At 44.4% G+C, this 27851-nt stretch overlaps 1 protein-coding gene across 1 annotated transcript in view; it reads left to right on the top strand.

Moving 5' to 3' along the window:
* ankrd50 (ankyrin repeat domain 50) overlaps positions 1–27518 on the top strand; it is a 37385-nt gene extending 9867 nt beyond the window's left edge. The window contains exons 3-4 of the mRNA XM_035160821.2: positions 6770–7002; positions 21889–27518. Of these exons, the coding sequence (XP_035016712.1) occupies positions 6770–7002; positions 21889–25424 (3769 nt within the window). The 3' untranslated portion in view covers positions 25425–27518. The remainder of the gene's footprint in view (positions 1–6769; positions 7003–21888) is intronic.
* Positions 27519–27851: the final 333 nt, after the last annotated feature.

The raw sequence follows: 27851 nt of genomic DNA, 5'->3' as shown, positions 1-27851 counted from the left end.
AATGGGTTTATCCAGTCTGCTCCAAAAGTTAATGGGTCCTTCCCTGGCTCCTACTTCACCTTTCCACCAAGTTTTCCACCAAAACCTCCTTGGCAAAGGTTAAAAATAGAAATGTGTCCGCTCTATTTTCGGCAAAAAATTTGTGCGGTTATTGGAAATAAAACATGTTTTCAGTTCCCTTAATCAAATATTAAGATTATCGCCTGATGATGATTGGTTTCCTCAGCACCAGATTGTTGATCTTTCCCGTGCCAGAGCGCTCACACAGCTGCCCTTTGTTTCTAGAAGCCTTTTCAGTTGAGACGAAGCCTCGTATGTATTTTCAGAATCAGGCCTCGGCCGAGCTCTGGACGTCCTGCAGGTTTTTTTTTTACACGTGTAGAAAACCTGGCCGAGAGGTGTGTGTGTTTTTGAACGTGTTGAGCCTCTTTGCACAGATGCCGTGTGTCCGTGCCGCGGAGCGTTTTGGAGGCAAACCCCCGGCGAGAGAGCGTCGGCAGGGAGACGAGCGAGGGAGCGAGGGAGGGAGGGAGGGAGGGGGTTGAGAAGGATGAAATTTCAGATTCCTTTGACAGTGTTGGATGGCTGGCCAGGAATGCACACCTCGTCTGGGTTGGGAAGAGCTTTGGGGATTTGGAATAGTTATCTGAGGCATGTGTGCTGGCTGGAAAAGACGTCCGGCCTGTTTACACTTGTGCAAATCGTTAATGGCCTGAGTTATGGAAGTAAACATGTGTTTGAATTTGAATGCTTTCATTCATTGTAAATAAAGCTGTTTTCAGACGTGAGCTCCAGAAAATTGGGACATTTCTGGAATTTGGCGCGGCCTTGGTAGAGCACGCAGGAGGCAGGACGAGACGTATACATTTCCTTTTACATGTCGACGTCCTCTTCTACGTCTAAGGTCACTTTTTTTTTCAGTGCCTTACTGGGTTGATCACAGTTTAAGGGCACAGTGAGGGGGGGGGGCAAGAGTTCAGATGGTCAATTCTACCAGAATTCCTATAAAACAATGTGATCACTGTGTGTGTGACCAGTCCCATGATGATGATGAGAATCAAAAACATCATAAGACTTAATCTTTATCTCAACGATCACCAGTTATCAATTTAGATTTTTCAGTTTAGGGGCACTATGAAGGGTCGATTATGAGGAACCACTTTGGGCTTGTTCTTGTTTGGGAAAGAACTTGTTAGTGTGTGTGTGTGTGTGTGTGTGTGTGTGTGGGGGTGAATCCCCCAGATTTAGCTGCCGCGTGCTCCTCACATCCCCCCCGCCCCCCCCTCCCTGACCGTCTCCAGTCTCTGGGACAGCTGGAGGCACTCTGCTGCTCTGGAGTCAGCTCGGAATTGATTGTGCAAATCCATTAAGCCAAGATCAAATTCTTGCATTGTCCAGCGTTTTAAAGAACGGCAGAAACAAGCACTTTTTGAATACTTAGAGCACCATTCACAAGTGATCGGTTTCTGTGCCGGTGTGTGATGTCGGTGTATGAGGTGATCTGCGTTTGGGGCGCGTGTGGGGAAACGCTCGCTTTGACGTCACGTACAGGGGCGCAAACGTGCTGGAGGGCTGGATATGTTGGTTCAGTTTTGGCATCTCTCTGTTTTCATATATTTTGACTCTTCTCTGTGTCCATACATCGATTTGTTAGTGGCCACCACCTCAATATCAACACTGATCACTACTTAATGATTGATGCTTTGCTCAAATTAGAAAAATCTGTCCTCATAGCTGCACGTATTCATTCGTTTAGCCCGTCCTGAGTTCGCTCGCTCTCTTCTCCTCCATCTGGTCCTCTGGCACACACACACACACACACACACACACACACACACACACACACACACACACACACACACACACACACACACACACACACACACACACACACACACACACACACACACACACACACACACACACAAACAGTGACACATCTGCAAACTCAAACTGGGTAAAACAACACAATCTGGTCTTCGCAAAAAACACGAATGACGTCAGTGATTATTTGCATATAGAGCAGCAGAGTCATATCCAGTCACACGTGGTCATAGAAGACACGTCCGTGATGCATTTCAACACCAGGTGTGCACAGACGGACTTAAGGGCTGTTCACGTGTGATTGGATCTCTCAGGATTGAACTGGGCCGGAGATTAAAATATTCCAAACTGAAGCCGTCTCTCTTAAAACCTAAAGCTGCTCATGTAAGAAATACCGAAGCGAGGAGAAGTTGTTAAACTCTTTGCATTGTTGGAATAATGTCGCCATGGGTTTTAAGCTCATTTGTGTCTAGACATGATGTAATTGTTTAAGCACAATCAGATTCTTTTTTTTTTTTTTTTACAGTCGTTATGAACAAATTACTATAAAGGCTGTTTCTGTGTTTTTGGAGAGAAACTAATTTACCGCTGCCGTGTTCACATCCTCAGAGGTTTATCTGTCTAATGAAAAAGACTCAGCACAAATTCATGTATATATGTCGTGTGAGTGCAGCTGGGCTCCTGTGTAACTAAAACCATTGATTTGTAAAAAAAAATATACTTTGAATAAGAAGCTTTAGTCGATGCAAAAAACTGTCATGAAGCTTTAGTTCCGCAGATTAAATGGAAACTGGAGCGAGATGAAAACAGACGGAGAAGCAAAGCGGAGCAAACAGCCAGTAGTTGTTCCTGTTGTCAGTGTGATTACTTTCAACAAGACTGTGATTGCGACACCTTTATGCATAATGTAAGAATCGTATAAGTAAGAAGCCGCCAGATACTCATCTCCTTCACTTTGCTGGAGCCTGAGTCAGCTGCTGTCGTCCGGCGCTGCGGCACTAAGCTCTCCTGACTTCACAAAGACGCTGAGCAGGCCTCCTCCACATTGACCCGATGCTAAATGAAGAGATGGACGTTCCGCTAATGAAAAGACATCTGGTTTTCGATCGGCAACGGCGGAAAGCTTTGTCAGGATCACCTGCTCGCCGTTTTTTTTCCATTCAGCGGAGCCGTGTCAGGACCACACATGGGTTGTGTTTACGTGTGTGTGTGTGTGTGCGGTGATGTTTGGTTCTGTGGCGTGGATCTCAGGCCCCGCGCCCGCTCTAAAAAGTGAGCTGTGTAAATTTGTAAGACTCTGGCTCGGAGCCTGGCGCGGCCCAGACATCTCCACTAAACGTCACACTGAAACCCTCACTTTGCACATTGTGGAGCGGCGGCCGCTCAGAATGACAGATGGCGAGTGCATCGGATGCATCTGACACACACACACCCCTCTCCACCCTTTCTTGTCTCAAATAGCAATCGGCGTTAACTTGAGCAATATGCTGAGGATCTGAGTGAGAACCAAAGTCGCGTTGTGTGTGGCTGATTCCCTTTTAATTCTCTGGCTCAGGTGCTGCAGGTTTGTGATGCAAACTAAATCTGCTTTTCCCTGAGCTGATTCTCTCTCCATCTCCCGCGTCCCAGGGAGTTTTCTTTGTCCGCGGCTCTTGTCTTTTTGACTCTTTGACAGCCCTGAAAGTAGCTGAATTGTTGGAGAAGAAAGGCCCTTTGTTTTGCCCACTTGCTGTCACTGTGGATTTGATTGTCTCAGTAGGCAGCGTGGCCTCAGACACAACCATTCACGCACACACTCGCTCACAGTCACCCCCGTGGATGGACATTCCTTTTGGCGAGGCTCCCAGATGGCACCGCAGGTTCTCTGCGGGGCCGCGGACATCAGAAGCAGTGATTGACCGTGTTTCTGAAAGGCTGAGCAGCATCATGACGGAGGAGCGTGGAGGGTTGGAGAGACTTAACGCCGCTTTCATTTCCTGCTGAGAGAAAGTTATGAATACGAGCTGAAGATTGTAGAGGCTTTGCCGAAACAGGTTAAACTGCGCAGGATTGTGTCCAGTGCTGAAAAGTTAATGGAGGACAACAACGATCAACAACCTTTTTATTCAGTCATTCTGAAAAGTGAGAATTTGCTGCTTTTCTTCATCACAAAGTGAAGTTTGTCGAAACAACAATGGTGATTGGCAGAAGTTGCTTCAGGTACCTGATACCTGTGTTAAAACAATTTTACACTGAAATCATTCAATTAATAAAAAACAAAGAATTAGCAGCTTAATAAATAAAAACTCTATTTGGTTGCAGGTCTATTTGCATCTCAGAATGATGACATACAAATTATATATCATGTAATGCAGTCTAAGATAAAACTGTTATGACAAAGAAATGTTATTGAGGCTAATAAAGAACAGTAAATAAAAAGAAGAGACAAATAAAACCGAATATATAGATCTAAAAAACTTAAAATTGTAAATAAAGAGTACAAATCTAGTCTGCATTAAATATTCTTTAAAATAAAAGGTTTTATATCTGCAAACATAAACATAGATAATAAGACTCATATCGACTGATGTTATCATTTGGGCTCCTGTGTTGAAATATTATTATGCACATATTTTATATTCACTGGTAATAAGTCGACCATTATTCCGACTTCTAAGAAATTGTAGCTCGTCAGCAAAACCGTTTCCAATCCAGAGTTTTCCTGCAAAACTTAAAAGTAGTTTAACTCGACCCATATTGTACGTTGTTGCCTCAAACTACAAACGTACGCAAATACATTTAGTCAAACACTGGACGTTGTTGTAAAGGCGTCTTCCTCTTGTGTGTCTCTGCACTGAACGCACACAGACCTTCACCACTTCTGCTCCCTCGCACTTCAGGATAATGAACTTGGGTTGAAATGTGAGCCCAAAGTGGTGGATGCTTAAAAAGGCAATGAGCTCTGGAGCCACGGGGTTAGTGACAGGCTGTTGAGCATCCAGAGGACGTCTCATTAAAACAGTATTTTAGTGTTTTATGACAACGCTTACAAGCCATGTCAGCTCCATTAAAGAAGAGTGGTAGTTAAAGAGAGCGTCATCCGGAAGGTGACCGATCTTTATCTGCACGATAGCTACCCGTGAAAATCCTCACATGCCCCGAAGCCGTCTCCGCTCCCGAGTCAAGTTTTCGTGTCGATTAATTGATTTGTTCAATCTCCTTTTTTAAATGTTTAATTAACCCAGACCCAGATTAAAATGTCACTAGTATAAAATCCTCAGATCCTTTATCTCGGCCGGTTGAGCTGGAAGTAGTTTTATGAATCTTGGGAGATTACATTTTCCTCCTAATGGACGTCGGTGGCAGTTACACTCCTGCCAGCACAGACGTAATGTCACAGAACCAAAAATATGAAAATATAAAAAGATATTTCGCTCCTGTGGGTGTTAATGTGATCCCATGTCCTTCTTGCAGTTTTGTTTTTGGTTAATGTTGCATTTAAACCGAGCCACAGAGCTGAATTTCATGGACGCTCGTCTTCAAACATCAATATTAATGCAGCGAGGAGCTTTGTCGAGGTTTGATTTTGCGTGTTCAGTTGTCACGATAGTTGCCAAACGCATCTTTTCCTTTTTGCACTTTGAAATCGTCTCAATGCCGAGAGTTTAGCTCGCAGACAAAGTTTTTGTTGAACATAAAAAAAAAAGGGCGGCCCACTGAATTATAGATGAGTGTAGATCAGCTGTGGATGTTTTCAGCTCACATCGACTTTGGAGGGCCCGTTAATGGATGCAGTTTAGGTTGGATGGAGACATATTCAAACGCCTACACTCGCTCCCTATTGAGCCGAGAGAGAGAGAGAGAGAGAGAGAGAGAGTCGCTGCGACTGTGTCATCGTTGCATCACACCAGACAAACTGCTGCGAACAGATACATCCCAGAGAGAAGCTTGTGTCACGCAGAGGGAGGAAAACAATGGAAGCATTATGATTAATTTTGTACCAAACACACTGGAGATTTTACTTCCTTAACATTATGATATTAGAGTTGTGTAGGAGACCGAAACATAATAGTTTTTACTGTATTTTGCAATTTTGGCTTCGAATAGCTATTTAAAGCCAAACTTACTGGAACAATTAACACGTGAACATTAGGTTTTGGTATCGTTTTGTTTTTTCTGACGAAGGTGCTAAAGTTTTTCTTTAAAAGAAAGAACAAATGACAGTTGACGACAATATCTTTTTTTATTGCTACGGCAAATTGGAAGTTGAAATATAACATATTGCCCTTCTAAAAGTTTTAACCAAACTAATAATCAAATATGCAAATACAAATAAGTGTCAAAGTCCCACGATAAATGAAACCAAACCCTTCCACAATAAGTCAAAACTAAATAATAGTTTCAGTCCTGGAAACAGCAAAATACTCAAGAGCAGTCAAACACCGAGCATCTCTCTCTGCTTTCAAATATATCCCATTCCAACACTTTGCTTTGGTCCCAACCATTAACACGGAGGAGGAGAGGGAGTATGACATAAACCTAGCTTGTTAGCTGAAGCGATGTTTCCATGCTCCATTGTTACTGTAGTTAGTGATGTTGCCTAACGAGCACTGCTGAAATCCACCGTTAATTAATTGATTTATGTTAATATAATCTCACATGATCTCATACGGGCAATGTTTTTAGATTTATATATTTGTTTTTCAAATGTACTGTGCTTACTTTCCGCAGCCCAAGGTGGCAGCTTTAAATAACCTGTTTTTCTGTGAAATCATTTTTCTCTATTTTCTGACACGGCGTAAATGATTCATCGGCTAATTTAAAGAAAATACAGATAACAGACAAATTAATTGATAAGGTAAACGCCATTGCGGCCCCACGTAAAAGAAAAGAAGTAATTTGCTTGGTTTGTCGGGTACAGTCGGTAAAGATGAAGACATAATAAAGTTTCTCTCCCTTCCCGTAGATGCGTCCTGCTGCCTCTCCTGAGTGTGAAGCCTCCTCAGCAGTGCCTCTTCCTGCTCGTGGACTCCATCGACGAAGGCTGTCAGCTGGGCGAGGGGGAGCAGAGGTCGCCCCCCGGCTCCCCCAGGACCATCGCCGAGCTCCTGGCCAGCCACCACGAGTTCCTGCCTCCCTGGCTGCTGCTCATCTGCTCCGCACGTCGACAGAACAAGGCCATCACCAAACTCTTCACAGGTAAATACTCCCGGCTTTTCTCTCCATGAAGGAAACGGCTGATGGATTGAGATCAAAACTTGAGTGCCGCCATTGTTGAAATGTCTTCCTCTGGGCTGTTGTCGTCCTTGCTCGAACTATTGGCTTCAATGCCTCCAATGATTTCCGGTGGCTCTGCTCCATTTCCTTTGTTTTGTCCGTATCTGTACGCTTCCAGAAGACGTGCACAAATAAGGATGAAATGAACGCAGAGTACGGACGGAAGGCTCTGAGCATAATCCCAAATGAGCTGAGCTGATTTAAAGAAGCACTCCGATATATAAAACATGATGCATCACTATGGCTTCAAACAAAGTGCGGTGCAGTGTGGCTCGGTTTTTGTGGCAGCTGTTTGTAGAGTACGGATGCAGAAGGTTTTCTAGCACCTCGGCCTGGCCCGGTGAGATCAGGGTCACGGCCGCAGACCTCTTCCTTCATGTCCGATGACACCGCACCCACCCGGCTGCTATTATCTCCTTGTCAGGCCAGCAGCCCACTCTGTGCTGATGAGCTGGCTCAACATTCATCGAGGACCTGACTGTGTGGGAGGAAGTCTGCGCCGCAGGCTCGCTCTGCTGCGTGTTTCCTCCTCTACCTTCGCTGAAGCGCTGAACGTGGGAGCTTCTCGTGCCCTCGGCTCGCCCCTTAAATCATTACGTAATATCCCAGCAGTGTTTGCAGTCGCTCGTCAGCTACTCCTCGCTGAGGAGAAGTCAGGTTTAAGGCTGAATGAGCCACTTTTCCTTTTGTATACTGACTAAATAACACTTCTGCGGCCGTATTAGTGTCGTATTTCTGTCATATTACTATTATTTTGACAAATAAAATGAGGTGCTAATCTTTAAGTGCTAAGTTTAAAATCTAATCTTGATTTAAATTGTTCTTCTTCCCCATGTTACTTGATCGTCAGGTTGGTATTAAAGCTCGACCAATATGTATTTTTGGGGGTCGATACCGCTTTTGGCGATTTTAAAATAATGTATACGATATATCAGTCGAAAGTCATGGATCTATTTAGTAGCCTGATATCTATGTGTGTGTTTAATTGAATTTAAGGTGACTGTTGAACCTTGGCGGAGGTATGAGCTCTATGAGTTTTTCTTTTTAAACTTTTTTATTATTTTGAGGTGAATATTTCTCAGACTGGGATTTGAAGAAAGTTGGGAATTTGTCATAAGGATTCTTATAATTTTTTGCCATTTTATGGACAAAACAATTAATCAGGGAAGTAATTGCCACACTGATTGATGAATACGTTGCTGTGTTTGGGTTTAATGAGCCCTGCGATGCGCTCTTAGACCTGAGCCATGTTTTACAATGTGTGTCAACTGTGTATTGATTGAAGTTTTATGGAGCAGTTTGGCATCACCGTTATCGGAGCGTCCGTTTGGATTGATTCACGCCGCGACTCAACAACGTTAAAGCAAAGTAAATGAGAGAGTTATGGTTGAAGTGATCTCTTACGGTGTCGATTGGTGTTAAAAAGAAGTGGCAGCGAGAGGGTGGAGCCCCGAGTTTAAAAGACTAAACTCGGGAGTCTTTTGTGTTCCTCATGCGAAACAAACCGGCTGTGATGCTCGAGCTGCCCACTCCGTAATTGCAAAGACATGCCCGCCCACACGTTTCCTCCAAGATCAAAGCTCCTACGCGAGTGCCCATGTGCGAGATGAGATTCTGGATCAGGTATCAGAGGCGCAGCAGTGTGAAGCATCCTCGCAGCGTTTTTTCCCAAAAAACCTCCAGCCCACTGACAGAAAAGAAGTTTTATATTAAATTTTTTTCTTTCTTCTTGCCGGGAATTTGCATTTAATCATATTTGCTGGTTTATCCTCAGTGTGTGTTTGTGTGTGTGTGTGTGTGTGTGTGTGCTTCGTGCTGAATCTGGCCCGGACCAGAGTTTTAAATCAGCAGGGTTTTATACGGAGTGCATCTAACATCGACAGGGGAATATATAACCGTACACGCTGCAGATGTAAATGCTAATAGGAAGTTGTTTTTTTATCTGTAAGTCACTTCAGAGAATCCCGGGGAGTTTCTGCCTGTTTGTGGCTGAAGAGCTGTCTGTTTCTTTTTAGTTTTTGATATGATTTGAAGGGAATCTCATCTTGGAACAATCAGATAAACTGCACTTATCTTCTGTCATTCATTTCTTTCTTTCTGTTCCACTGGCTCTCATTCGCTTTCTCCTTTTTTTTTTTTTTTTTGATTTATTCCACTGGCCCCTTTGATGACGGCCAAGCTTTTGTCAGGCTCTTATTCCAATTGGCCGACAATTTGGCGTTCAAAGGCAAAAACCTCCGTTTGAACAGAGGAACACAACCACACTCGCACATCAGATGTGACGACAACAGCTTTTAAAGGGGTGAAGGACGGATGTGTTTTCTCTTTTTTTTTATGGACAAACACGCTGTTCTAGATTGGAATCTCCTGTATTTAAGCTTTTCATCGCTTCCCATTGAGTTTGTGCATTGAGATGCTCCCGGGCCACAATGAGCTGTGGCCTTCCTCTTTTCTGATGCTTTTAGCAGCGTCTCTGTTTTGTCTAGGTCCAGTCTTCCGCTTTTAGTTCAACACTGGAAATTCTTCTGCAACACCGGTCCCTCTCCCCCCCTCACACACAAACGGATGTAGACCTGCACACAAACACACACTCGCCCACTTACCGTGTCCTCGATTAGCTTGTGCGCCTTATTATGAACACGGCAGTGTGAATGCTGCTTATTCATGCAGCACTGGACCTAAAATAGACCAGAGGACTTCAGAGGATTAAATTGAGGCCAAGTGTCCCCTAAAAATACCCTCCATATTGTTTACAAGTCGGAGATGGCCGTGACCTGCCAATACACTCCACTTTCACGCTCGGTGCAGAGCCAACTCCTATTTTATACGAGCGGCCTGTTTTGTCTGGGGCGGAGGTTGTGAGGGTTTCCCAGTATACTCTGGTCTGCGGTGATGAGAACTTTGCGGCGGTGTGAATATAGTGTCGATAAAGTTTGAGTAATGACCTTTAACCGCGGGGGGTCACGCTGCAGAGGAGAAGCCGGTGGCCAGAAAATCTGCTGTGACGCGTTTAAGATTTCTGAGAGACGGCGCTCTGGATTCCTCCTCTCCTCACTCCACTGTTGTTCCTCGTGTCCGACTCGCAGTGGAATGTGCTTCGGGAAGTTTTCGACACCTCTGAGACCGAGCAGGAAGAAGGAGGCATTCTGGGTTCTGCTGCAGAATGCCTCGCTCGCATCCGCTCGGCTAATGCCTCACAAACAAAGGCCGTTCTGTTGGAGAGGAGCAGTTCGAGAGTTGTGCAGCGTGTCCCTCTGGCTGACTCACTTTATATATAAATATATCACTTCAGTCTTCGTGCCTTCACTTTGACTTAGGTCCTGAGATGTAAATAAGCACAGACTTGTACTAAAAACTGAAATGCACTCTGTAGTTTGCAGCTTCTTTCCCTCCCATGTGACAGCAGACCTACAGCTCACCCCCTCTGTGTGCTGTGCTACTGTAAGACCAAGATGGGGGTAGCGGAGTGGAAACACTTAGGCAGCGATTTTGGTTTGGAGCCGGGGTAGAATCTGTGCCAATTTAACAAGGCCTCCGGCAGCGGGGCAGAGCAGTGGTGAGGGGAAAGAGGGGGCGGACGGGTGGAGGTGGGAGACAGGGGGTTGGATTGAACCAGGGATTAACATAGAAACAGCCTCAGACACTTTTAGACAACTCATACCTCAACCTCTCATAATGTTCTTACGTGCACAAAGGTGACAGATTCTCCAGATTCGAATTTACATTGTGCTGAATCAGAAACAGTTCCTGGATCTGTGCAGAAATCTACTGGAAGGTTATTAGAATTTGCCTTTCAATCACAATCATTGTTTACACTTTTTTCAATATATGCCCCAGTTTAAGGTTGTGCATGTGCTAAATGTGCTAAAAGGCAGAATGTAGTGGAAAATGTCATAAAATAGTAAAGCTAATGTTGTTAGCATAGAGTGTCTCCACTTCCTCCCTTTATCCGGAAATCAAGCCAAAACATCCCGGACATGAACGCTGCCATCTTTAAAGCCGGAGCCTGCGCAGTAGTGTTCAGGGGGTGGAGCCACGAAAGCGAGGTCCCACAGATACATGAGAACAACCAATCACGAGTCAGCCTCAGCTGTCAATCATGACGTTTCACCTCGTTTTCACAACATTAGATAACAAATTTAAACCAAACTTATCAGAAATAATAAAGGAAAAGCCTCATACGTCCTCTTTAGAGCAGGAATCGAAGAGTCTTTGCTTGTCGCTAAGAGACTTCATGGTTAAGAAATAATGCAGCGCTGTTCGGCCCGTCATAAAAAGGAAAATGAGACTTAACGTGATAATTAATGATCTTTAAAGATGCTGTTACCTTTGGACCCAGTCGGGCGGTTTCCAGTCACAATCTAAACTGATCAGGCTGCTTGTTCCGGCTACATTTCTTGATATAAGATAGTAATCTCCTGATCTAAATCCCTGCAGTAAATAAGCAGATTCCTCCAAAGGATGTTTTTAAAGAAAATAAAGGATTTAATTAAAAAATTCAAAGAACAGAAATTTAGCGCGTGTAGTGAGAAGATAAGAATCTTTATCTCTAATCAAAAACGTCTTTTTTTCCCCTCCTGGATCTACATAGAACCGTCTTTCAGAAGAACGGCCACATGGAGTCGGAAAGAAAGAAATATGTTTAAGATCTGAGATAATAGAGCGAGCATTACTCCCTCTCGAATCTCTCCTCCCGCATGGAAGCATCTCGTTACTAATCCGGCAGTACAGGAGGAGGTAGATGGCAATGATACAACCCAGTTTAAAGGAAACACAAAACAAAAACCCCTGTGCAAGCCGTACTTAGGATCGTGCAAGAAAAGCCAACATGAGCGAGGGATGAGGACGGATGGAGAAGGCCTGGATTGGAGTACTGCAGTGCCAGTGGTTATAATAATACAGTTTCGGTGTGTTCTGCTGGAGCCGTGAAAGATAATAGCTCCCTTGAACAACCACATTCCAGCTCTGCCGTGTTACAGCGACTTCAATTAGATTGATTTCCACTATCATAAAATACAGTATTATTTCCCCTTTTTTCTTTTTACCAATTTCTGCTCTTGGTTCCTCTACTTGGTCACGAGGGGCACTTGGCAGGAGTCGAGGGCTTCTACCCGCCAAAAACTTGTGAAGCAGCCACACACACACACACATATACACAGAAAAAGAAACCCACACATAAAAGCCCCTCTTAGTTATGAATCACAGCTGTAATTAAGACAGTTATATTCCTGGCTCGGTGTGAGGAATGTTACAGGAGTGTGCGGCCACTTCAAGGAGGACACTCACCCTGTGAGGCATTTTGATGGAGGGTTTACTCATTTCCTTTCCTTGGGTGACACATTTGCACATGCTCGAGTTTAAACTGTGGGTCATTTTGTATAGTCTGAAGTATGTAGGTTCTATAGAAGGTTTTTTTATAGCTGTAGAAATGCACACTTTTAAGAAACTGTGGATAATGTCCAGAAAATTGGGTACTTTGGATCAAGCTCACATATCGCTTTTTGGACATTATCTCCAGAAAATTGGCGTAGCAGTGGATTTTACGTTCACAACAATGGGGAATAGGAGCAGGAGGAAGGACGTGACATATGAATTCCATTGTAGAAATCATAATTTTTTGTTAACGGAACATTCAAATTGGCGCTAATATCCCCAAAAGCTTTCAAATCCCGTCGACATCTTCATCAGCGTCATCTACGTGGACGGCTCCTCTTTTTTTTATCCTGAAATATTTGTGTCTGTACAGTTTTTCGTTGCTATGTATTTTCCGGATATTTTACTAGGGTGCTGGCTGGAAAATGTACGGAAAATGTCTGGAGCGACTGACTCAGACATTTGCGTTCCCTCATACAGCCCCTTCTGGAAAATGCTCAGATCGTCCACACCGTCTTGAAGCACCCCCTGGGGTGGGCCTGTGTTTTTGTTTCCTGTGTTTCTATGTCATTGGAGAGAGGGGCAGTCCTCCCCCAGCAAGAACCTGAACCGCATCTCCCACCTCCGCTCTCACCACCGTGAATGGAGCTTTCTTTAGGCGCCCTGTCAGGAGACGGAGCTGATTTACCACCAATGATCACAAAACGAAAAGAGCAGCCCTGTTTTAAAAAGTGTGCGCCCTCCTCCTCCGCCGCTCTGAGCAGCCCTTTGTCCCGAGGCATGCGGGGGAATCTGACACAGGGCAAGGCCGTGCTGGCGCAAAAAAAAAAAAAGGGGTCAACCGAACTCTTAACATCTTCCTGGATGTGCTTTTCTGTGTGTCTACTTTCTTTTTGGTCAAATGTGAGACCTCTCTGGTGCGACCGCGGGATCTTCTGGCCGACAGACAACACAAACACAGTCGTAAAGCAGCGAGGACGGTTTATTTCTACTGGGCTGTGGAATGCTCCCTGAAGAGAGACAAAGATGGCTCTGCCTACAGACTCCCCAGTAAATGTTGCGGCATCATTGACGTGACGATTGGACGAATCTGAGACTTGACTGTGAAATAAAAAATTGTGAGTTTTATGAGAGGTTACGCGCCAAGAACAATTTTGCGGACTGAGAGTGGAGGGCGCTCCGAGGCAGTCTTTAAGCAGAGAGTGTAAAAGGCTTTTATTTAATGGTTTAAAGGACTTTAAAGCCAATTCCAACACATTTTGTCCGGGCGGCAGCCTTCACCAGGGAGCCGAAATTGCTCTGCACCAAACCAAAGGGAACATTTGACAGATGCCTCCTCTGTTCTCTCCTCTTGGAGTTTTCACTTCAGATCGTCTCTGTGCCTCGATTCCCGGGCAACACGAGCGAGGACGACATATTTAATTAGCTTAACGCCCCCTTCTTGAAAGTGGCTTACACAGACAAGCTGATTTATGTCCATATTCATTTATGAGTTGTCGTCTGTGAGGCTGCATGTTGAGCCTCACTTTGGATGAGCTGAAGACCATAATCCTCGCTGAATACTGTAATTTGCCGTCATGCAGTCTGACAGCCGGGCAAATTACAGGTCTACCGTGTCTGTATCTCGAACACCTTGGGTGCTGCACTGCAGTAACATGATTCTGAACATGGCTGACGAACCGCCGGGCCTTTTTCCTCCTTGAGGTGATGCCCCCTTTGGTATGCGGCATGCCCCTGCCAAATTTTTATAGACTCGAGATTCTTTTATTTCATCAGGGGTGTAGCACAGAGCACGACTTGTCGTTTTCTGCTTTAATTGGAGGGTATTTTTTAATTAAGTCTTAGTTTAACTTGAGTTGAAATTGAATTCTTGGCACGTTTCCGGCTTCTTTTGCTTCAGGGTAAAGGTCTCGAAAGTAAATACCGTTTTTTTTGTGAATACCACACTGCCTGGTGACCTGCATGCCAGGGATGACTTTGCAAGTAACTCGATTTCACAGAGCTTTCCTGGTGTCGAATCTGTTGTCGGGACGTTTCCCTGTGAAATCTTTTACCAAAATGGTTCCAGACTTTCCTGGCACCGCATTCGCGATGGCAGATAATGGCTTGTTTGACTTGATGACTAATAAAACACGACTGACATGCAAGAACGAGTGGCCCCTGGTGCAGGTGAATGGAAACATGTGGCGGCAGGGAGAAGTGAGGTCACTTGGAGGTCAGCCAGTGTAATGATGAACAAAAACACAGGAAGATATTGAGGAAATTGGAGTGAGTGGGAACTCCCTGCACAACAAGAGCTTAGTGCCACCTTAAAGATTCTCCAAGAGGAAACAGGTTATTTTAGTTTGAAGACTTTCAAATGGCATGACTGGAGGGTAAATCATTTTTTAATTTGCATGGCTTTTCATGGATCCTATTCAGCATTTAAAAGATTTATAATAAAGGTAAAATAATAAAAAGGGTTAGGGTTAGCGATATGGATAAAATACTGATATATTGACTGAATAAAAAAAAATTGGCAAAGATTCCTAAGATGACGTTATTAAATCCCTATGAGTTTAAACATGAATTTGAATATAAATAACTTTAAATAACAGGCCAACACAAATACAACCTAATGTGTAGAGTTGTAATTGAGAAAAAAAACTTACATTTTTGCCTTATTTTGCATTTATTCTGTCAAATAACAGTTTTATATCTGCAGACATAAACCAGATGTGTTTGTGAGTGTTTCATATTATCAGCCAAACAATATATAGGTCAGGATCCAGTGACTACACAGCCTGGATAAGGTTTTAATACCATTTATGTACTGTTGCTCTGGTTTGATCTGTGTATTCTTGGCTGAACTCTCTGTTATTTCACTGGGATGAAATTTCCAGTCGTCCGTGCAGCTGCAGGAAGACGCTCTGTGATATACGGTGACAACTCTCTCAGAGTTATCTGCCGTGGAATTCGGAGAGAGGAGGCTTGTAAGTGACCAGGTGCGCTGCCTTGTGATTCGGCCTCTTGTCACCGTCTTAATGAGCTTCTGTCATTCAGAGGCACGGTCAGATTTTCCTTCAGCTGCTGGAACGGAAAAAACCTCAGCATCTCAGTGCAGGCAGTGTTCCACACAACTGTTCATGAGATGGATGTTCCTTTCTTTACGCAGGTGGTTTGATGGCTCCATCAGTCTCAGCTTTGTATCAGAAATAATCCCAAGAACCGCATGAGCGCACCTGGAAACGCACGCCACCATTCAGGGAACTAGATCGTCTGCTCTGCTCACAGGAAACACAACAAACGAGAAACTGCAGTGGTGAATTATCGGACTGATGACGAGTTGGAACTCTTAACTGTTTACAACGCTTTGCATTCCACTCGTGACCGACAATAACCAATCACAAATTATTTCAGAACGTCAAGAGATTTCAAACTAGCAGCTTTCCAAACATTTCAGATGCTTGAAAACTCTCCACTGTTCCAACGACTGATTATTCAGAATGAGTTGCTAGTTGAATATTCCTTTTGCATAGCATAGTCTTATTATGACCCACATCATCATTATGTCCACTGCAACGTTATTCCACCAGTTTCAAAACCTCAACCTGAAATAGTTTAATATGCGACGCTTCTAAATTTGCAAAAGCTACATCTCATTTTTATTTCTCCATCTTGTCGAGCAGTTGGTAAATGTACTTAAGACGTATACATGTCACCATAATCCTGTTAAGACTCCACATTGTCTGAATTTGATTATTCCTTATTCAGATATTGATCTTATTCAGAAAACGCTGTTCACATGGCAGCGTCTCATTCTGACTGTTGACCTAATAACATTAAAATCTGAATATCGGTGTCCATGTACACGTAGCAGCAGCAGAGATGTAGTCTTAAAACCACAGCCTCAGAGTGCACCTCTCCCGCTGAGCCGTGCTGCTGTGTGTTAAGTATATTCCTGTTTGCCCCACCCCCCCACCTCGCCTGCCCTGCTCAGCTGCACCGCGACAGGTTTGACTGGAAACCCCTCTCACGTCCTGTTTGAAATTCAGCGAGAGGCGTGTTGGGGCAGGAGTGTTTTCATGTGCGCTGCCTCCAGCGCTACACGAATTAATTGTTAAACTGTAATAATTCCAGCGTCTGCGCCGATGCTCATGTAGTGTGGCAGTGGAAATACAGTGCAGTTAAAGTGTAGTCGCTAATCCAACATGATTTCCTTCTGCACAGCTGAATTAGGGGCTTATTAAAGTCGAAGCTCCCCGGTGCTTTGCTTTGTTTCCTCTCACTTGTGAATAAACCACATTTATCCGGGATGAAATAGAAAGTTGTGTCTTTATTTGTCTGTCAGAGCAGAAATCAGAGTGTGTGTAACCAAACAAGGTCCTCAGCAGTGTTTTTCAAGGCTTAAATGGCAGCACTCTTTTCAAAAGGCTGTTGTTTGCAGACCGTTGGAGCTGACTCTCGTCCACATACTTGTGTTTAGGAGGTTGGCGCTCGTGTTTTTTGGAGCGGGGAACACTGCAGCTGTCGAGCAGACGTTTGTCGAGCGAGGGTTTACTGGAGGGCCTGAGGAGAGGGCAGCGAGGCTTGGGTTTCTGTTTTCTTTATGGATCCGATGACTTAAGATGGTGTCTCTGGCAGGGAACGTGCCAGATCTCAGACCTTGCCATTCCGAAGTCCAGGTTGATGAGCTCGGACCCCTCTCTCCTCGATGTGCACGCACACAGGCACGCCGCCTCATTTGTCATCTGAAAAATTAATCTACAAGGCAAACAGTCCCTCTTTTGTAGGCGAGGCTCTGTCTCCTGTGGACGGTTTCCAGTTCGGTAACGAGCAGCAGCTGTCTGCGAGGCCTGTACTCAGGAGCTGCGTCCCTCACCCTGATGAATGTGTCATTTGTTGCTTGTTTAGCAGTCGCCTTTGTTCAGACTCTGAACCGTCCTCACGGTACACAGCTACAGTTTGTGTAGCCCCCCCCCCCCGTCTAATAGCGCAAAAATCTAGGCCGTCATAACTGTGGAAGGAAATAAAATTGTTCTTGGAGAGCATCTGGACATTTATAGCCAACGTGAGTTCTTGCATTTTTCTGTAGTGCTTAATAGTAGTTCCTGTTACACCACAGACATGAAATACAGGTCGGATGACTTTCCCCATGTGGTGGTTTTAGTGTTGAATCTGCACGAGTTGGGCAGAAATCATGCCATGACGTTACAGCTGACATCCAGGCCTTATAAAGTGATGTGTGCTGATGAAGTGGAAACTGTAGGGCCATCCTCCTCCAAGTGCTGTTTCAGGCAAGCTCTTTCTTCTTCTGCTTCTCCTGACTGGAGACTTTTAGGCTGAATCCGCACTTTAACATTTTGAAAATGAGTTTTAGAGTTTTAGAGGTGCATAGAAACAGAAGTTTTAGTTTTAAAACTGAGGAGCAGCGTTTCAGTCTGGACGGGCAGACACAGATGTTCGAAAACAATGACGTAGACACTCACCACTTCCTGCTGATTGGTTCTTTCAATCACGATGTAGCCTTCGTTGATTCGTCAGGCTCCTATCACACGACCCCCTTTCCGGAAGAAAACAACTGGCATCGGACTTGTGTTGAATTCAACGAGGATAATCAATTACAAGTGTTGCAGATCCTGTTGTCTTCGCTAACAGCTGTTGTGCCATTAAATTCTGCAAGATACAACATGCACAACATGCTTATTCGCAATTTCTTGCAGCCTGGCTCATTAAGGCACAACCAAATACTTCCTGTCTACACCAACTAGTATCGACAGGGAGTAAAACTGATCCAGATCCAAAACGCTTGTGTGGACGGAAATTGTTTCAGTTTGAAAACGCCATTTTCAGACAGAACACAGTTCGAGTGTAGCGTCACTTCTTCTTTTCTTTTCTTTCTCTCACAGAAATGTGTTTTAACAGAAATCCAGGCATCTGCTTTATTTCATGTGGCTGCAGTCAAATTTCAGCCTCCGCCTCCTCCTCCCACCTCCAGCTTTCACTGTATCTTCATAATTGGTGTGTCAGCGACCGTGGAATGCAGGATAAACTGTTTATCATAAACTACAGCACAGAAGCATTTTTCTTTTGTTCCCCTGAGAAAATATTCACAACGAATCTCCACACTCGATGTTTTTCTCAGTCCCTGAGTGAACGGAGTAAATCAGAAGACGGAATGTCACACTTTTTTTTAAAAGTCAAAATATTTTCTTTTTCCTCTTAGTCTGCTGAAATCCCTGTTTCCCCCCCCCTAATGGCCTCTTCCCCCGCTCTCTCAGCGAGCGGGTTTCCTGTCCCAGCTGGAACAAACCCAGAATGTCCAAAGAAGGATTTGGTCCAGAAGGGGTATGAGAACGAAGGCAGTGACGTCAGAGCAGCAGAAATACACACACACACACACACACACACACACACACACACACACACACACACACACACACACACACACACACACACACACACACACACACACACACACACACAGGCGCGGGATCACAGCAGGCCTCAGACGTCTTACTTAAAACATGACAGCGTGATAAAATATTCATATGATGTCACTTTGTTGACTAAGACACTTGTGATTGTGCAAATACAACGTTCACAAATCACAGATACAAGTGGAAGGAGGCTTGTGAAGCGTGTTCACCAGCTAGTTTGGCTTTTAAAACAAAACGCTGGAGAAAATTAGGAGCTAAAGAGGGAAAAAGTCCTCTGATGATCTTACGAGAGGCTGAAACTTGATCGTTAATGCTTGAAGTTGGAGCCAGAGGAGATAGTGTGCACAGAGGGAACAGGTACGCACGTCAGGATCGTGCGGTGCCTTCAAGTGCTCCAGTATCTTTTTGATCTGAAACCCCAAGTTAACCTTTCCCAGAATCATAACAACCCATTACAGCTCTTCCCAGGCTACTGTCATGATTTATGAGTTTGTATTTGTAAGGAAAGGTTTGAAATATTGAACATCTTTAATGGTTGAAGACAGACGTGCCTGAGTTTTTTTTTTACGTGTAGTTACTTCGCTCGCTTCCCATGGATCTGTCTGCTGGAATGTGTGAGCTGGTGCAGGGGGTCACGCAGCCGGAGAAAAGAGCGCGGAGGGTTGGAAAACTGCACACGGCCTCCGAAAACAATGACAGACTGAAAGTGGGTTAGGGTCATCGAGTTGCTGTAATGATTGGGCAATTATATTGTACAATGCAGGAGAGAAATACTTTATAGCTTTATTAATCCAAACTGTTTGTGCAGCTGCACCACTTTTTTGGAGAAACATTAATCTGTAGCCATGAATATTCAGAATAAACAGAGTATGGATTTGTTTTCAAGAGGTTATTGTTTTTCTATGTATCCAAGGCTTGTTCTGGTTTAGATTGTAGAACTGCAGAACTACATGTGTCCGTCCATATGATCCCTATTATAATAAAGTCATTAATCCTAAGAATCCCCACCCCCCCACTTCTCTGAGGGTTAGCAACTCTGTCGTAAAATATTTTGGCAATTGGTACTTATTATGAATTCCATCCAGCGAGTGTGTGTTTTATTAGAGTTAATCCAGAAACAGATTTTTTCGCTTCTCTCCCCCTGCCATGTTTGAAATGATACCAGAATACATCTCATCATTATCTCCGGCGTGAATGTTTGCATTTCAACAGTTTTATCGCAGTTTGAAATACAAACGAAGGCCTCAAGGACAAAGTAGAAGGAGATTACTGCGAGGTGCTGTTCAGTGGGTTGTGAGCTTATCTAAAACAAACTCAGAAGCAGATGATAAAGAAAAAGCCAATTGCTCCTTTTGTTTACCGGGAGCTTGTCGACCAAGCTGTCGCTGGGAACTGTTGTTAAACTCATCGGGTTATCTGGCGTCCAGGTGCGGTCACCGCTGGGCCTGTGTGGAAGAAGATTTCGCAGCCTTTTCTCGCCACATACGAGCAGTCGGGTGAACAAAGCCCCGCCTCGGGCTCGGTGACAGCCGGATTGTGTACAGGGAAAAAGTGGTGTTATATAATCAAAGCAATCACGTTTCACTGTCTGGGATTAAAAGTGTATAGGTGCTGATTTTTTTTTGCTGAATTGATTCTTTTCATTAAAATCTGTAAGAGCACTTTCCCGGGGAGAGAGACTATAAAATGCTCCGTCAATATGAAGAAGCCAAAAATCGAAACCCTAATCACCTAATTTTTTTTGAGTTAATCGTAATGAGTCTGTGCTCAGCCTGGCATATAAAGTGGACCTTTTCACAGAGCTGAATTAAACTGGCTCAGACGCATTAGCTGTGGAAGAAAGACTCTAAGTCATTGCAAATGGTGCAGTACTGTATGTCAATAATGGGTTTTTTTTTTCCTGTCCCAGTAACCCCCGAGAACCATGGGAACTGTAAATACAAGTATGCAGAAATGCTCTCCTCGCCCTCCGGCTGCACAGACCACGAGCAGATTGTTTTAACATGCAGGAAAGTTCACTTAATGCCCATTAGCCGAGGCCATTAAGGGGCCATTTTTTTCTCGGCACTGAGAGGAATTTCCTATTAAAGATCATTCATTAAGACCCACTGTGATCATTTCGGTGCTTTTCCCTCTGAAGGATTTCTAAAGGTCTGAGCCGGGAGCATGTGGGACAATAATAAGTGAGGCCCTGGAGAGATGTTATACAGATCATTGATGTGCTACAGGGATGGAAATGATGTCCCCTTTGCTCTCCCACGATTCAAATCTTGTACATTTGCAGCCCTTATTGCAGATTTGCTCCCGCTGATTAAGCTTTAATAACCTCTATAGTCAATGGATGGGTTGAATGAGCAGTCGAGCTTCAGTGGATGTAGATTATACATTTAAAATCTTACTGGAAAAGACTTTCTTATTTCTTCTTTGAATCGGCACAAGCATATTTTAAAGTCATGCATGATCACATGAGCCATGTTTATACTGACACTATTACCGTTTTAACTGATTACAGCTGAAATTGCTTCTGCACCAGACACATTAAAGAATGCTAATTGGAATGATTTTTGTTTTCGTTGGTGCTTTATGGTCTGAATTGATAGCGAACTCCTGCTGATCATGTCTGCTTCCAGCAGCCAGAGGGGTCGTGCTCTCAATTCCTCTGAAAGGCTTTACTTTAACACCACAGCTTTACTGTTAATTATCCCGTGCCTTAGGAAATTAAAGGTCGGTCTAACCTAATTATCCAAAGGTACAAGATCAGTGGATAAATACTGGGTATGATCTCAAGGTCAGACTCAGGATTATAACTCAAGGGGGACTGTGGGGAAAGTAACACTAATCATTAACTAAGACTCCTTCGACTGCTCCCACCTCTTTTGTGTGTGTGTATATATATAGAATATAAACACCATCCTACCAAGTTATTTTTGCATTGCCCTTTTCATCCTCTGGATCTCTGCCACAGGTTATATATCTGTTATCCCACTTGTCTAATGTCCTTTTTCTTCTCTTCCAGGTTTCCGTAAAATCAGCCTCGACGACCTACGCAAGGCCTACATTGTCAAGGATGTGCAACAGTACATCCTTCACAGACTGGACCAGGAGGAGGCCCTGAGGCAACACCTCACCAAGGAGACGGCCGAGATGCTCAACCAACTTCACATCAAGAGCAGCGGCTGCTTCCTCTACCTGGAGCGTGTGCTGGATGGCGTTGTGGAGAGTTTCATCATGCTTCGTGAGATACGTGACATCCCTGGGACGCTCAACGGCCTCTACCTGTGGCTCTGTCAGAGACTCTTTGTCAGAAAACAGTTTGCCAAAGTCCAACCCATCCTCAATGTCATCCTGGCAACTTGCAGGCCCCTCACAGTCAAAGAACTGTACCATGCGGTGTGGACCAAAAACATGACACTAACTATGGAAGAGTTTCAGAAAAAGATGGACATTCTCTCCAAGTTGTTGGTCGATGGCCTCGGGGCTACTAAAATCCTGTTTCACTACAGTTTTGCAGAGTGGCTACTGGATGTTAAGCATTGCACCCAGAAGTACTTGTGCAATGCAGCAGAGGGACATAGGATGTTGGCAATGAGTTACACCTGCCGGGCAAAGCAGCTCAAACCCCTCGAAGTGCAGGAGTTTGCTCTACACCTTGTCAATTCCAATCTTCAGATTGAGCCGTACCATCTGGCTCTTTGGATGGTTTGGAATGGAACTCCTGCTAGTGACTCCCTGACCACCTCCATACCAAGAGAACAGGAAGTTCTGCAACTTCTGGTCAAAGCTGGAGCTCATGTTAACAATGAGGACGATCACGCCTCATGTATTGTACAACAGGCCCTGGAGAGAGAGGACTCAATAAGGACATTACTTGACAACGGGGCATCCGTGAACCAGTGTGACTCCAGTGGAAGAACTCTGCTGGCCAACGCTGCATACAGTGGAAACCTTGATGTGGTCAACTTGCTAATATCTAGAGGGGCAAACATGGAGCTGGAAGACAACCACGGACAAACGGCACTTACTCTTGCTGCAAGGCAGGGCCATACCAAAGTGGTCAACTGCCTAATTGGTTGTGAGGCCAACATCAACCACACAGATCATGATGGATGGACGGCTCTCCGCTCAGCAGCCTGGGGGGGACATTCAGAGGTTGTATCGGCTCTGCTCTATGCTGGTGCCAAGGTGGACTGTGCTGATGCCGACGGTAGAACTGCTCTGAGAGCTGCAGCTTGGGGAGGTCACGAGGATATAGTGTTGAATCTTCTTCAGCATGGAGCTGAGGTCAACAAGGCAGACAATGAAGGAAGAACAGCTCTCATTGCTGCAGCATACATGGGGCACAGAGAGATTGTTGAGCACCTCTTAGACCACGGGGCCGAAGTTAATCATGAAGATGTGGATGGGAGGACTGCCCTCTCCGTCGCTGCTCTCTGTGTTCCTGCAAGCAAAGGCCATGCTTCTGTTGTGAGCCTTCTGATCGACAGGGGAGCAGAGGTCGACCACTGTGACAAAGACTGCATGACCCCTCTCCTTGTGGCTGGCTATGAAGGACACGTCGATGTAGTTGATCTGCTTTTGGAAGGTGGAGCCGATGTGGATCATACTGACAACAATGGCCGCACCCCTCTTCTTGCTGCTGCATCAATGGGCCACGCCTCAGTTGTCAACACCTTACTCTTCTGGGGTGCTGCTGTCGATAGCATCGACAGTGAGGGAAGGACTGTGCTGAGCATTGCGTCTGCTCAGGGTAACGTGGAGGTGGTCAGAACTCTGCTGGACAGAGGTCTGGATGAGAATCACAGGGATGATTCAGGCTGGACCCCACTGCACATGGCTTCATTTGAGGGCCACCGTCAAGTGTGCGATGCCCTTATCGAGCAAGGTGCTCGTTGTACAGAGGTAGATAATGATGGTAGAATACCGCTGATATTAGCTGCACAAGAGGGACATTATGACTGTGTGCAAATTCTTCTGGAAAACAAGTCGTGCATTGACCAGAAGGGATATGATGGGAGGAATTCTCTCAGGGTGGCTGCACTGGAAGGCCACAGGGACATAGTTGAACTGCTGCTGAGCCACGGTGCTGACATAGATTACAAAGACGCAGACGGACGCCCGACACTCTACATACTGGCACTTGAAAATCAGCTGGCCATGACAGAGTATTTCCTTGAAAATGGAGCAAATGTGGAAGCCAGTGACACTGAAGGCAGAACAGCCCTCCACGTTTCCTGCTGGCAAGGGCATGTTGAAATGGTGAGGCTGCTGATTAACTATCACGGTGATGTGAATGCCTGTGACAATGAGAAGCGATCAGCCCTCCAGTCTGCTGCATGGCAAGGCCACACTAAAGTCGTGCAGTTTCTGATAGAAAATGGGACACACGTGGATCATACATGCAACCAGGGAGCAACCGCGCTGGGCATAGCTGCACAGGAGGGTCACATCGATGTCGTGCAAATACTTCTTGAAAATGGGGCTGACCCCAACCACGCTGACCAGTTTGGACGCACAGCAATGAGAGTGGCAGCGAAAGGAGGCCACTCGATGATCATAAAACTTCTGGAAAAGTACGGGGCCTCAACATTAAATGGCTGCAATCCATCCCCAGTACACACCATGGAGGAAAAAACACCATTGACTGTGACTGGTAAAATGCAGTCCCTCACCATTAAATCAAGCAGTTCTGGCAGCACTGGGGCAGGAGATATGCAGTTGTCTGGACGCGGCCTACCCAACGGACCCGTCCATGCTTTCAGTTCGCCATCAGAATCTCCAGATTCCACTGTAGATAGACAGAAATCCTCTTTGTCGAATAATTCCCTTAAGAGCTCAAAGAACTCCTCCCTGAGAACCACGTCCTCCACAGCCACAGCACAGACTGTGCCAATCGACAGTTTTCATGGACTGACGTTCACAGAACAAATCCAACAGCACTCATTGCCTCGTAGCCGGAGCAGGCAGTCCATTGTGTCCCCTTCCTCCACAACCAAGTCCATTGGTCAACAGCCACCATCTCCATCCAATGACTTTGACTGGTCTCAGTTGAAACCTGGTCTCAAGTCAACAAAGGGAAGTAAGACCGGAAATGGGACGTCAAATAGTAAAGGGGGAGACAAGAAGAAAATCAAGAACAGTGGATCGACACAAAGTCAGGTGTTGGAGTACGAGATGACGCAGTTTGACAAGAGGATCGCTCTCAACAAGTCGGTAGCTAACATTTCAGTGAAGGATCCCCACTGTAAGATCATGATCGGTGGTTCACTGCAGCAGGAAAGGGGACAGGACCAGGATCAACTCTTTATCCAGCAGCAGAGCGCTGCTGAAAAGAAGAGAAACGGCATCATGACCAACCCCAACTATCATCTACATAGTAATCAGGTTTTCCTGGGTAGGGTATCAGTTCCTCGGGCCGGACAGAACAGAGGCCACCAGGATGTTCTAGAGAACTATCCCATCGGGGAAACCGAGCTAAGCCTTAAACAAGCCCTGAAACTGCAGATTGAAGGATCAGACCCTGGGTTTAACTACAAAAAGGAGACTCCGTTATAGCCGGTAAGAGACACTTTTCAAAATGACCCTCCAATATGTGCTTGTTGAATCACATCAAGCATTTGTCTCGAAGTTGAAATCAAGGTCAGGGAGACGGCACATAGGTAATGCTTCATTTAGAGTGGCTGAAATAGAGGCTAATGACAGACTACGTTCATTTGTTACTGGATTGCACTCAACAGAGCCGTCATTAGTTGGATTTAATCAGACTTGCATGAAGAACGCCGCAATCCGGATGAGAAGACTTTCCTCCCAAACCAAACATTGACCCGAGTCATTCCTATACTGTTGCAGATGTCTTGAGTGCCGTTCGTCACGCAGACCATTGGAGGGATTGTGCCAAAGCAACTGTTTTCATCTGCATAAAAAAACAAAAACATATTTTTTCTTTTGTTCATCAGAGGGCGACCTAAAAATACAACCTAGGGAAGATTGTTGATTGCTACCTGAGGCTTATGTGAACTGATACTTCGACGTGCCTACATCTGTTACAGCCTTCTTCATTTATTCATGCAAACTATCATTTTAATTTAATGTAATGCTATTTAATAAACAGTGTATGCACTTTTAAAAGACTAAAATGACAGACATGCATTTGTTCTATTTACTTTGTATCCCATCCATGTTTGAAAGTAATTGTTTGATACAAAACATCCAATGCTTTTTATTTTTTGTTTTTATTATTTTACATCATGTTTGTTCTGTCTGTTTAATTTGTTTTTATTTTCACACTGACAGCAATGTAACACTGAGTACATTGTCACAAACCAGAGGACATAACAGTAACTGATGTCACGGTATGAACTTAAGCGCATTTATAGTCTGCCTTTCTAGAGACCCCAAATAATCTGTGTTAACCTTGATCAGTGTGCTAAACCTATGTTGTGTGTAATGTATTGATAGCTATGGCAGTTTTACTTCATGAGTATATACAAGCATATTTATTTTTGGAAAAAAGCCACTTTTGCTGCGGTTTGTGTTGCATTAGCTCTACCATGGTGCTGTGTTCAGAAGTTGCCTGCAGTTGTTTTGGACTCCAGATTGTGTTGGCTTCGTGCGTTTTCTGTATTATCACAAATATCTATGAGAGAGATTCAATGAAAATGTTGAGGTTAAAAAGGTTCATTTTGTCCCTATGGGATTTTTCTTCTTTTTTTTTTTTAAGTTTGTGTGTTATGTTTTTTTTGTGTGCATAAAACATATTTAAATAACCCATTGTGTACCGTTAACAGAGTTTTGGTGCTAAACGCAGCAGTGACTACAAAAAAAAAAATGCATTCGTCTGCATTTGTCCGAGTTACATGTATAACCTACTGCAATGCAAGAACCAGGATCCCAGCTTTGTTTTCTTACTGTCATGTGATTCATTTTCAGCGATTTCCTTGCGGGTATTTCAGGGGGACGACACGAAAACGGCTTAAAACGGGGTCCCGCCATCGTGATGGTGTTTGAAAGGCAAAATTGTAAAAAAAATAATAAAAGCCAAAGTTGAAGCAGCGTACTCTGTCCCGCCTCCTGCCTGCGAGGAGCTGAACATCAGTTCAACGGGACTCAACGCCGCGGGAGCAGGAGGGGAGGAGGTGCTCGGGCCGTGGCACCGAGGGGACTCGAACATCTGTTTCTCATGAACTCTGTGGAGCTGCGTTAGCGTTTACAGGCTGTGTCATATTTTTTTGCAGGCTTTTCATACCGTTTAACAGCGAGCTATTTTTCGCCAAGAACTGGGATCAGGGGGGGGGAGTAGGAACCCATCGCATGCACAAACACTTATAAGCCCTAGTGAAAGCTCTCAGCTCTTCTCAGTACCACAGTAGCTCAAACGTTTTGCCATGAAGGGTCAATAGAAGGATTGAAGGCAGGAGTGAGTCTAGAACCAGTGTTGGAAAACAAACTGTACAGTCTTATTCAGCAGTTCTCTTGTTTGTCTTGACTGTGTTTTGTCTGTCATCTTTGGTTTGACTGTCAGTGATTGGATTGTAAATAGCTTACCATGTACATTCGACTTTCAGTTTAAAAGAATTCCTGTATTATATGAAGTGGAATTTTCTGATGTATATTAAAGTGCTTAATAAACATATTTGCTTTACTGCTGAACAACATCTTTTTGCTGATTTATTCCTGAACAGGATGTAAACAAATACATAAGATCTGAGGAATGAAGTCGTTTAATGTTTTGGAGGTTCAGGATATTTAAATTAACATTTTCTAACATGATATCTGCAGTTTATCTGATGGTGGTTTTTCTCTTTTAGTCTTTTCTTAGTCAAATCACCACATCCTCCTAAACTCAAGGCTCATATAAACTGATTGCTGATTAGAAATTTGTGGTCAAAGGTCAATATCACTGTGACCTTTGGCCGTACGTCAAGAATTTAATAGGTTTGACAATGTTTCATACAACTTTATTGGATAAAATAATGAAACAAT

This window comes from Hippoglossus stenolepis, chromosome 7 (assembly GCF_022539355.2).
Source record: "Hippoglossus stenolepis isolate QCI-W04-F060 chromosome 7, HSTE1.2, whole genome shotgun sequence".
In the NCBI taxonomy this organism is placed as follows: Eukaryota; Metazoa; Chordata; class Actinopteri; order Pleuronectiformes; family Pleuronectidae; genus Hippoglossus; species Hippoglossus stenolepis.
Note: the sequence above shows the minus strand (reverse complement) of the source record. Positions and strands in the feature narration are given on the sequence as shown.